The 11,802-nt window shown below is 57.4% G+C and overlaps 1 protein-coding gene across 1 annotated transcript in view; it reads right to left on the bottom strand.

Moving 5' to 3' along the window:
- Nucleotides 1–11,802, bottom strand: part of LOC138165407 (E3 ubiquitin-protein ligase HECTD3-like) — a 13,042-nt gene continuing 1,240 nt past the window's right edge. The window contains exons 2-20 of the mRNA XM_069093734.1: nt 11,189–11,371; nt 10,838–10,973; nt 9,008–9,123; nt 8,739–8,852; nt 8,561–8,643; nt 6,476–6,641; nt 6,205–6,286; nt 5,452–5,634; nt 5,298–5,350; nt 3,877–3,941; nt 3,352–3,455; nt 2,647–2,766; nt 2,260–2,349; nt 1,947–2,153; nt 1,634–1,763; nt 1,373–1,447; nt 1,164–1,245; nt 705–776; nt 1–244 (exon numbers count right to left, since the gene is read on the bottom strand). Coding sequence (XP_068949835.1) covers nt 160–244; nt 705–776; nt 1,164–1,245; nt 1,373–1,447; nt 1,634–1,763; nt 1,947–2,153; nt 2,260–2,349; nt 2,647–2,766; nt 3,352–3,455; nt 3,877–3,941; nt 5,298–5,350; nt 5,452–5,634; nt 6,205–6,286; nt 6,476–6,641; nt 8,561–8,643; nt 8,739–8,852; nt 9,008–9,123; nt 10,838–10,973; nt 11,189–11,371 — 2,146 coding nt within the window. The 3' untranslated portion in view covers nt 1–159. The remainder of the gene's footprint in view (nt 245–704; nt 777–1,163; nt 1,246–1,372; nt 1,448–1,633; nt 1,764–1,946; nt 2,154–2,259; nt 2,350–2,646; nt 2,767–3,351; nt 3,456–3,876; nt 3,942–5,297; nt 5,351–5,451; nt 5,635–6,204; nt 6,287–6,475; nt 6,642–8,560; nt 8,644–8,738; nt 8,853–9,007; nt 9,124–10,837; nt 10,974–11,188; nt 11,372–11,802) is intronic.

Genomic DNA, 11,802 nt, shown 5'->3' with positions numbered 1-11,802 from the left:
GAGAGGGGTGAAGTGGTTTATTGGGGTAGGAGCTGCCTTCCAACCTCAGAAGGATGTGGAGGGCATCAGCCCCCCAGCAGAGGCACAGTAGAGAAGGCACACTTGCTGCTGTCTGGAGCCCAGTGCCAACCTGCCTGTGGGCCCTGCCAGGCTGGAAGCTCACTCCTCCCAGGGGCTCATGTCCGTGTCAATTGCCACACAGTTGTAGGCTGCATACCTCAACTTTTCCTCACACACCTTGGCACTGTGTGGGGAGGGGAAGGGAAAGAGAGAACGGACAGTATTAGTGTATGATGAAAATGAGGCTAGGTTTCTGCGGGGGGGAGGGACCCAAATATCTTGCTTCCCAGTCTTGAACACCATCAATAAGCCCAGAGACAGATATGGTGGGAGGGACAGACTCATGAGGGTCTCAGGGGACCTTGGGGCCCATCTGGCCCAGCCCAGACCAGCTCCCTTCTAAGAATCCCCTCCACAACAACTCTGGTCAGCAAGCCTCCTTCTTGGGAACCTCCAATGACGGGGGGCTCATTATCCACCAAGGTACAAGATTACAAAGTAATTTTTCCTGCTGTCTGGCCTGAATGTCCATCTCTGCCCCTTCCCTCCCATTGCTGCAGAAAGAGGCTAATCCGTCCTCCCCAAGTCAGTCCCTCAAAGCCCTGGAGGAGGCTCTCTAGGCCAAGTAGGAGGCAACCACTCACCTGATGTAATGGGGCAGGAAGAGGGTGCTGGAGCAGGTGGAAGATTCAGGCAGAGCATCAGTCGTTTCCGAGCTGGGGGGCAGGAAGCCAAGAGGTCAGGAGCCGGCCCTCTGGAGCTGCCACAGCCCAGGGCAGGGTTCCCATTCAAGGGAGGCGGTCAGTGAAAGGGGGGCCCTTCCCAGTCTCCCGTCTGTGGGTGCTGCCCCCTGTGGGTACTGCCTCTGGGGACCCACACCTAGTATCACCCTGGAGCCCCGTGAGCATGGGCACCCAGTGAGCAGCAAGGTTGAGAGCTGGAGAGGACCCTGGAAGCCATCTAATATGGAAGAGGCAATGAGAGTCCAGGGAGGGGTCTTCCAGGCAGAGCCAGGCCTCCATCTCATCAAGGCCGCCTAGTCTTGGGCAGGACTATAGGACGTTCCAGTTTCCTCCTCCTCCGACCCTGAGCACCCCACTTACCCAAGCTTATCCGGATAGATGTAGATGCGCGCGGGCAGGCGACTCCGGCCAGTAACAAAGCGAAGAAAGCGGCTCCGATCCTCTGAGGAAGGAGGCCAGATCAGACATCACTTGAAGCCCTCCTGTGTTCCAGGCAGCCCCTCCATTTGGGCACGAGAGGTAATCATGAGGGTGGGCAGTAAAGGCCAGGCTGGCCCACATCTACTCACCATTAGTGAAGTTGGTGAGGGCCTCCCAGAAATATTGCACACGCGTATCTGATGGCTCAAAGTCCTCAAACCGGGCTATGGCAGAGACAGACAGGGGAAACAAAGGGAAGGAGTCTGAGCTGGAGCCCTGGGAGTGGAGGATTCTCAGCAAAAGGCCTCCCCAGAGATCACCCCTGACCCAGCAATGAGGGAAGCAGCTGAGACCCCAGCCCAGAGCCCCCTCCCCATGCCAGCCCAGTGATGTCTGAGGCCACAACTCACTCAGCTTACGAAGGGCATCCACTGTGACCTCGGGGTCCCCACACACCTTCTTCTCTAGCTCCTGCCAGGTCAACAGATCTAACACTGCTTGAGGCACCACCTTCAGCAGCCCCGCCTGCATGGCAGCCACCTGGATGGGAGGGGGAAGCAGAGAAGCCAGCTCAGCCCTGGGGTCCCTGGCTTCCGCTCAAGGAAAAGACCCAGGTGGGAGGCTGGGTGGCCCTGGGTAAGTCACTGCCCCCTGTTCCCGCACTGACAGGGGGAAGAGAGATCACCACCTGCCCCATTCCCACCCCCCTTCCCAGCTCCCCACCTGCTCCTTGCTCTCCTCTAGCCGGGCTTTCTGCACCAGCTCGATAAAGCGCCTGCGGTCCTCATAGAGCACAGCCGTGGACGCCCCTCCGGGCAAGAGCTCCACCACACGCTGGTCACTGAGCACCGTGGTGTATGTCAGCTCCTGCCCAAACTGGAAGTCAAAGGTGTCCTTGTCCATCATCTCCATCACTTCCAGGAGCTTCACCTGGCCCAGGAGGAGGGAGGGGCAGCTGTGAGACAGCAAGGCCCACCACGTGGCCCCTCTGCTCAGCTCCCACCATCAGGAGATGTGGCCCCCTGATGCCACTCACCAGCACGGAGTCCACAGCGCAGAAGTCTTTGTTCCAACACACCTCCTCGCCCGAGAGCTGCTTCCACACGAAGCCGGGCAGTGCCAGCACCTGCCAGGACAAGGGCCACGCAGTGTGGATGTCAGGGATGGGGTAGGTTCTAGTCCCTACTGCACAGGGGTCTCAGTGTGACCCAGGCTCACAGATAGTAAGGGTCAAAGACAGGATGTGAATCCAAGGCCCCTGACACCAAAGGCAGTACACTTCCCACTGTACCACACTGCCCCTTTGAGGTGACTAGCCAGGGTCCCCCAACCCACCCCCTGTGGTTCAGCTGGAGCCCAGTCTTCCTTCCCTCCCATGGGTTGCCCTGGTCAGAGCACCTGTCCCTCAGTGCCACCCACTCACCAAGAACTCCTTGCCCCTCAGGGCGGCACCCATCAGCTGCCCGATCCACTCATATTTGGCAAACTCTCGGCAGGAAGGGTTGGGGACATACATGTCCCGGGCCTCGCCAGTCCCATTGCCCTGTCAGGGGAGATGGGGGCTGTCAGGCTGCAGGACCCGTGGGGGTGAGAGAGCGCTGCCCCTGGCACCTGGCTCCCCATCCCTTGCAGCCTATCCCAAAACCTCTGCTTTCAGAGCTCCCCAGAATTAAGAGACTTTTGACCCCAGTGTCCAAACCCATAATCTCCACTGTCTCATCCCTTTACCACTAGCCACCTCTGCTGGGCACACAGTAGGTACTTGACAGAGGCCAAACTCCACCACTCGTGGTACTTCCCCTCCCTGGCCCTTGGCCTCTCTGCTGTAAAACAGGGATGCTAACATTCACATCCCCCCAGCAGGGCTGTTGTCAGTCCTATAAAACCAGGACAAACTGCGTATGTGTGGTCAGCAACACCAGGTCCCAAAGACACGTCCGTCCTCATCTGCCCAGGCGCCCCTGAGCTAGCTTCTTCCAGCCTGGATGCAACCTCCCACTACAGGCTGACGCCAGTCTCCTGGCATCTGGCAGGTGGGTGGGCCTTCCACCTTCCCACCTAGGCCACCCTGCTCCACTCTTTGTCCCTGGGCTTTCTCTCATGTTCCCTGTGCCCTGATCCTACCCACCTGGTTCGCGGTGCGGACAAAGAAAGGCAAGGGAACAGGAGTGTCAGCCGAACTGGGGCACAGCTCCTCAGACATGTCAGCCAAGCTGTCCCGGAAACCACCCCCTGGAACCACAGACCCCCCCAAAAAAAAACACCAAAATAATACATTTATACAGTCCTGGAACCTGCCCTAACCCAAACAACTGAGTCTGTCCTGGGATAGATTAGCCTTTAAGGTTCCTGAGGACTGTCCCAAGGAAATGGGCTTAGTTTAGGTCTGTTTGGCCTCAGAAGACAAGGCCAGGCACAATGTGAGCACGTTTGGGGTGGGGTATGGGGGATGGGTCAGAAAGGGTGAAACTCAAGCTCAGCTGAAGGAAAACCTCTCCACTGTCTCAAAGGTAGGTAGCGAGCTCCCCATCCCTGCTCAGAGGGCCCCAACTACGAGCTGGGTGTGTTGTAGAGGGGCTCCCTGCTCGACAGATGCTGCAGGAGCCCCCTCTGCCCTGCCCTGCCAGTGCCCAGCTCTCCCTACCGTCCTCACCTTGGTCAATGATGCCTTCAGCAATGAATTTGCACTCCCACCATTGGTCATAGCGAAGGGGCCACCTGCCAGGAGAGCGGGGGTCCCGATCACACAGCTGGTTGGTCCAGCCTAGTTCTATCAGGGCCCACCCAGAGCCAGCTGTCTGCCCTTGGCCCCTGGCACACACTGCCCTAGGGCAGGGAAGGAAATGCAGGGCACCAGCCATTCCATTCCATGCACATGTATTAAGCACCAACTGTATGCTGAGACAGATGTGATCCTGCCCCCTGGGACTCATGAGGAGTAGATGAGAGCTGGCATGGCCACAAACGACAGGCTGTCTGGGGTGGGGGGGGGCCTTTCTGAAGGAACTGGCTTTGCTAGGCTTGAACTGACCAGGTAAGGGTGGGGGCAGAAGAGCAGACCAGGCCCAGGAAATGCCCCACAGGACCCTGCCTTCACTGTAGCCTGGGGCAGCACCAAGGAAACTCCCACATTGCCTGTGGGTTTGGGTGAGGCCTCTGTGCCTCGGCTCACTTCTCTGTTAGAAGAGGGGCTGGATCAGGGAAGTGAGACTCCAACCACTGGGTACAGTGTCAAGGTCAAAGTCAAATGACCAAGGGGTCTCTGCTCTGGAGGAGTGGGGGATGGAAAGCTCCCCTTCTAGGGCAAAGACGGGGCCAGGCAGGGATAACTAGGTCAGTAAGAACCGTGAGGATGGCCCAAAGATGTGGCTGTTTAGCCTGGACACAAGAAAGTTTGGGAGGCATGGGAAGCTGCTTCCAACTACATGAAGGGCTGAGTCATGGAGAAGGTATCAGCCTTGTTCTGTGTGGACAGACGATAGCAATGGGGAAAAAAGTCAACTCCCCCAAGAGCGGTCCCCAAGAGAGAGGCATGGGCTGCTATGGGAGGGAGGGAGGGAGCTCCCCATCCTCGGAGGTATCCAAGCCCAGACTGGACATTCCCCAACCGGAGACACTACAGATAGATCCCTATGCCTGCAGGCCTGGGTTGGCCTTGGCCTCAGAGGCGCCGGTCAGTGCCTCACGGTGACAGGGCCCTGCTATGCTCCTGATCATGACCAAGAATCCCAGGGTGATGGCAATGCATACATCCCTCTGCCCATACCTGTGTCACTGCACGCCCCTCCTCAAAATAGAGCTCCCTGAGGCCAGGAGGGCCCAGGGCCGGCCCTAAACTCTGGCTCCTCCAGGCTCAGCACAGTGGTCAGCATATAATAAATGCTTGTTTACTGGATTGGATTTACTGGATGGATGGGCAAACAAGCAGTGTGAGCAAAGGCCTCCGGAGGCAAAAGAGGGCCTTGAATGCCAGGCCAGAAGGATTGGCTGCACATTGTCTGGTGGGCACCAGAGAGCCACAGAAGATTATAGAGTAGGGGTGAGGAGGGCTGGAGCATCCATGCCAGGACATACCTGTAGTCCAGTGGCTTCTCATATCTGTCAGACGGTTTGAGGCCCTCATACACCTGGGGTTGGGAAGGAAGGAGAGCGTGAGGCCCACGGCTGTCCAGCCAGCCCTCCCCCTCCCCGTGCCAGCCCCCCTCCCCTGCGCCAGCCCCCCCCACACCTGGGTGAAGACAGCATTCTTGCAGCTGGGGTCTCGCGCAGGGCAGTCACGGTGCTCCATGGCCAGCCGGCGGTTGATGTACAGGCGGGGCATGCTGCTGGGCTTGCTGCTCTCCGAGTCCCGCAGACACTGAGACACCAGGGCCGGGCGCCGGCGAGACAGCAGCAGAAACTGCTTCACTTGCTGGGGAGGATGGGGGACGTGCTGCAGGAGGCCCCCCGGCCCTGCCCCCCAGCTCCCGAGCAGGCAGGGCAGTGGGGGCCAGAGGCCTGGACCAGAGGCACAGACCCGAGCTGGAGCCCAGGCTCCCCCAGGGCTCACTGGACAACTGCCTTCTCTCCGTGCCTCAGTCCCCTCCTTTGTAAATTCTGCAGTCCTCAGTCCCTGCTTTGCCACCCACTCACTGTGTGAGCTCACTGCTCATCTCTGTCCCTGACCTGGAAATCTAGCCTCAGACACATACTAGCTGTGCAGCCCTGGGCAAGGTGCCTCACCTTTTTATCTCAGTTTCCCCATCTGTAAAGTGGGGATAACAACAGTACCCAACTCCCAGGGTTGTTGTGAGGATCAAGAGAGAATATTTGTAAAAGTCCTTGGGGGTAAGGAGGAAGAGAGGTAGTAAGCTCCCCGTCACGGGAAGTATCCCAGCATATGCCACAGAGGGCATGTCTGTTTGGATCCAGCCTCTGGGGCCTGCGCTGAGGGGGCCCCCCAAACCCCAGACTCTGCCTCCCCTCCAGGCTGGGCACTCACCTTGATATAACTGAAGGTGCCCAGGCTGTAGTCCCAGGCGGGCACGAGATGGTGTAAGACACTGTCAAGGACCTTGATAAACCTGGGGAGGGGGTGGCAGAGATGTGGGCTGCAGGAGGAACCCAGCCTAGCCAGAGGGGAGGGAAGGGGAATCCCCGGGAGCCACCCAGGCTCTGAAGGATGCTGGCACCGAGATGAGGTGTGGGGGAGTGATGCTGCTGGACCAGTGGGAGCCAGCTCGGGGGTTATCCGGGGGCCCAAGCCTCAGCACCTCTGCAGCAGAACGGCTCGGCGGTACAGGATTTCGGGCGCCGTGCCCTCCAGGCGTGGGTAGCGTACCAGGCTGGCAGGCTGAAACATATCGGCGCTCAGCCCCAGGTCGCGCTGTCTGGAGGATTTGATCTTGACTCCACGAAGTCGGACGTCGATCCCATCATCTGCCAGGGAGGGATCGTGTGAGTCTGACCCCCAAAGATTCCTTAGCCCCCCCTCTTCAGTGCAGCCCCTTCTGTGGAAACCCAGACAGGAGCCATCAGTGACCAAGCCTCCGACCCTCTCCTCCCTCAGGGATCCATCGGCTACCATGGGCATAATTATCATCTCAAGGCTGATGGCTCTCTCCTCTTTTTTAAATTTTATTTATATTTTCAGTTTCACATTCTCTTCAGCCCATTGAGAAGGCAGAAGATACATGACCCATATACAGGCCTGCAAACCCTAATCCCCATCCTCACTGACCTCCAGGCCCCCATCTCAGACATCAGCAGCTGGAAGTCCAGCAGACATCTCCAACTCAGCGTGGCCGGAATCAGACTGATCTCCCCCCAGCCCGGCCCTCCTTCCTCACATCCTCCCAGCCATCTCGAACTCCTCCTCCCTCTCATTCCAGCCATAGCAGTGTTTGCCACAAAGCAGGCATTGAGGAAATGCTAACTGACCAACTGGCCCTGCCTTGTTCCCAAGACTTTGTACCTTCCTAACATCTCCAATACAGCCCCTTCTCTCCTCTGACACTAATACCACCCCCCTGGTGCAGGCCCTCGTCACCTCACCCCTCGGCTATTTCAGCAGCGGCTGGGGGTCCGCCTGCCTCAAGCCTCCCCCTACTCCAGGCTGTCCACCAGTCACTAGACTGACCATGTCACACCCACCCTCAATAAACTCCCTATCACCTGCAGGATAAAATGTAAAATCTGTTTGGCTTTTAAAGCCCTTCAGCCTCCTCACACCCTGGGGCTCCCCACAAGCCCAAGATGCAACAGATGCCATGCTACATCTCATATGAGACATTTGGTCACTGGCTGTCCCCCTGGGCGGCCCCTTCACATCCCTGGCTTCCTTCAAGCCTCAGCTCAAACCCGCCTTCTGCAAGAGTCCTTGCCCAGTCCCCTGGCTGCCAGGGCCATCCCCTCTGAGATCACCTTCCCTCTGCTCCGTGGGTACAGCCATTCACATGTTGTGACCCCACTAGAGCACAAGCTCCCTGAGGGCAGGGGTGGTTTTTGCTTTTATCTGCATCTCCAGCTGCTATCGCAGTAGGTACAGACAGGCTACCTACAGGACAGCTGAGGCCAGATGCCCTCCTATCTCCCACTGGCCCAGTCTTCTCTGTCCCTCTGTCTCCCAGGCCCACCTCTTTAAGGCATACGGATCAGGGACCAGGATGTGGGGAGAGACATCTGTGCTCATGGGGGGGCCTGGCTGGAGGTGGCCTTTGAGGCATCTCCAACTTGGAGGCTTGAAGGGGTTTCCCTGACTCTCAGCCAGTGTCGAAAACCAAATGCTGACTCTTCTCAAATACAAGCCAGCAATCTCCTGCTCTCCTTGCCAGAGGCTCTGCCTTGGGACAGGCCCACATCCCCTCTGACCTGGCCACAGGGAAAACCTCTCAGCTGGACATTGACTCCAGGTTCCCCACCTCTCCCCCTCCCCCTTCCAGGTACACCTAGGCCCTCCCTGAGCCGGCTCCAGGCTCCACCATCATCCCCCTCTGGCCCCCTAGGGAAGTTTCTGCCTCCCCCTCCTCCTCCCCCCCCATTCTGTCCCATGGCCCAGCCAGCCTAGCCTACCCTCATCAGTCCTCTGCCCTTGGAAGAGCTTAGGGCCCTTCTCCTGCCCTATGGAGGCCTCACTGACCTCCCCTCCCCAGGCTTTCCCAGATAAGCCAGGAAGGTCCGGCAGCTTGCATGGACTGATTTCAGAGGTCCCCTGGTCCAACCCCTACATTTATCGAGAAGAGGATGGGCAAGAAGACAAGCTAGGAGCAGCCAGGGGTGGGAATGGGGCTTCCAGAGCGCCCGGAACCAGGATGTCCCCCCGGAGCCCAGGGCCCACCTCCCTCCCCCTGACTCGTCACCTCGGCACTCCACGATGCGGACCTCAACAATGGGAAGGTGGATGGTCATGTCCTCCAGGACACAGACGTCCCCAATCAGGGTCCTGGGACACAGAAGGGGAGGAGAGGAAGATGCGCCACTCCACGCTCGGGGAAGTGCTACACCCGCCGACCCCCCACTGTGCCCTACGCCACTTACTCATCGATGCTCACATCGCTCAGCTTCTTCAGGCTGTCCCCTTCGCCCCCATACACAACCACTCTCTTGGGCATGAAATTATCATCTGTCGTGTCCACCGTGAGCAGCAGCTTCCTGGCAGGAGACCAGGAGGACTAAAAGGGGCTTCCCAAAGAGCCCTCCCAGAACCGGCCGGGTGTCCTCATCCAGGAGGAAGGGCCACAGGCGACCTCCTCCCTGGGGAAGATGGGGTGGCCCTTGGGCCCCGGGGTAGAAGGGCCTGCACTCACTTGATAATGGTGCCCTTCTTCATGGTGAGGCGAACCCAGTGCTGGCACTGGGACCCATCACTCTCCCAGTAGGTGTCTGCGTTGCTGTCTGTCAGGCAGGAGACGTTGAATTCCTCCTGAGGAGAAGGGATGGGTGAGGGCAGCCAGGCTGCAGACTTCCCTTCCCAGCCCAGTCCAGTGCAAGGGCACTACTGAGAGCACCTGGTCTGGAGTTAGAGACCCTAGGTTTCAATCCTGGTTCTTTCCTGGGTGAGTGTGACCTTGGCCAAGACCCTTCTCCACCTAGGACCTGTAAAGGAGGGGGGGGTGGTCTTGGTGACCCCTGAGATCCCTCCTAATTCTAAAGCTCCAGGGATGGGGAATCACGTACCATGACTCTGGTCTCAGAGTGAGAAGCTATGGGTTCGAATCCCAGCTGGGCTTTTCACTAGCTAGGTGTGTATGTATCTGAGCAGAGAACTGGCAAAGCCACAAGGAGGCGTAGAAAGGGTCAGAGCCCCCCAGAGCTGGAGGGGCCCTCTGAGGCATCTCATCCAACCAGGCTCTGGACAGGAATCCCTCCAGAACATCTCCAAATAGAAGTCATGTTTGAAGCCCTCCAGGGATAGGGAGCTCACTACCTCTCAGACAGCCCTGTCCATTCTAGAAGAGCTCTTAGTATGGGGAAACTTCCCCTAACAGGCAGCCTGTTTGCAGCTCCCCCACCCCTACTCCCAGCTCTGCCCTGGACTGAGAGTCAGAAGAACTGGGCCTGTATACTGGAAAGAGCTTGGGAATGACACCACAATAGGGGACAACAGCCCTTTGGCCTGGGGCACTGACTGCCAGAAAGGAAGGCCCCAGGGACCAGAAGATATTCAAAGCAGTCCCTTTGGCAGTAGCACAGAACCAGACACAAAGACGGTGCCTATGGCAGGGGCAGGGATGAACCCACCCACCATCACTGCTCCATATGAAGTGATGCCCATTAAGAATTCAGAAAAGTCGAGGCGGCTAGGTGGCGCAGTGAGTAGAGCACCGGCCCTAGAGTCAGGAGAACCTGGGTTTGGATCTGGCCTCAGACACTTGACACCAACACACACAAACTAACCGTGTGACCTTGGGCAAGTCACTTAATCCCAAATGCCCTACCCTCCTCCTTCCAAAAAAAAAAAAAGCAAAGAATTCAGAAAAGTCAGGGAAGATGTCTGAACTGATGCAGAGAAGACAGCAGAACCAGGACAGTGTCCACAGTGGCCACCACACTATGGCATATGTGAAAAGAACACCAAGACAAAACAGATCCTGATCATTTCTGATGGCTAAGCATGGCAGCCATAAAGCAGAATCTGGAAAATGGACCTCTTTCCTTTTATAGGAGAGTTGGGCACCATGAAAGTAGGAGAAGTTCCCAGATCAGCTATCCCAACCTGTTCTAGAAAGGTCAAAAAGGCCCCAGGGGCCCTTGGAGGAGCAATCAGACATCTTTGAGTCCAATCCTGCCTGGAAAGCGAGGCCCAAGTGAAGTCTTGAAAGGCCTTGTCCAGGGTTACATAGGTGGGAAGCAGCAAAGCAGTATCAGAACCCAAGGCCTCTGCCTCCACTCTACTCTACTGCCTGACTCAGGTCTGCAGCCTCAAGGTCACCTCTGTCTTGCTGAGCCCCCAGTCCCCCAGGCTCTCCTCTGTGACCCTCTCATCCTACCCTACATTGTGGTAATTCTACTTGCCTACCTGTGAATGCAGCTGCCAAACAGGGCAGGAGCTCCCAGAGGGTAGGCTGCTATCATTTTCTACCTTTACGTCCCAGGGGAGTAGCATGTGGTGTGGAGTGTTTGTTCAAGACCCTCACCGTGTAGGAAGACACATCGATACTCTCCACATACTGCTTCACACTGCCCAAGTTCTCGTCCTCTTTGCCCACGTGATCATACAAGAAGTGGACCAGGTCCTCATCACACTCGTAGGTCCAGGTTGGTGGCACATACCTGCCGGCCCCCCCCCCCCACCTGAGATCAGGCCAAGGATGGGAACATGGGTGAGATTCCCATATTCCCCCAGACCCTGGAGCCTCCCAGAAGCCCAGGCCTCCCTGAGCTACAGGAAAGCTTGAAAAGAGTGACAAGCAGAGAAAGACAGGAAATAAGAAAAGTGAGAGAAAGAAAAAGAGATCAAGAAAAGCCCTTCCTCCCCTACCACTCACAGCAGCCTCTCCACGGCCTCAGTGTCTTCCTCTGTGGGCTGTGGCTGGGCCCCCAGGCGCAGGGAGTGTTTCAGGTCTACCACCTGCTCCCACCTGCAGGCACAAGGGAAGGGGGAGGTCTGCAAGCAGGAATTAGCCCCAGAGCCCAGGCGGTCCCCACCTGGAGAAGGCTGGGCCACATCCCTCCTCTACTTAAGACACTCCACTGGTTCCCTTATGCCTGAGGAGGAAAGTAGAAGCTAAGGCCCTTCAGCACCTCTGTCTCCTACTCCCTTTCACTGCCACTAAATTCCCAAAGGAATTAGAGAGATTGGGCTTAGATTCAGGCAGTATGGAGCAAGTCACTTAACCTGCCTGCCTGAGCTTCCTTGTAAACCAGGATAATAATTGCGCCAGCTCCCAGAGTAGTTGTGGAGATTAAATGAGACAGAATTTGTAAAGTGCTTAAAGCCCAGCACAGCCTAAGACCTTGGTAAGTGTAGATTTCCTTCCTCCCTCCCCCTCCTTCCTTCCTTCTTTCCCCTCTCTCCCTCCTTCCTTCCCTCCCTCTATGCTCCCCTTCCTTTTCTCCCCCCTTCTTCCCCTGTTTCCTTCTCTCCCTTGCTCTCTCTCTC

The sequence above is a fragment of the Petaurus breviceps genome, unplaced genomic scaffold (assembly GCF_028583685.1).
Source record: "Petaurus breviceps papuanus isolate PSGF00001 unplaced genomic scaffold, PetGlider_PUasm1.0 208, whole genome shotgun sequence".
NCBI lineage: Eukaryota > Metazoa > Chordata > Mammalia > Diprotodontia > Petauridae > Petaurus > Petaurus breviceps.
This window is presented reverse-complemented; position numbering and strand designations above follow the sequence as displayed.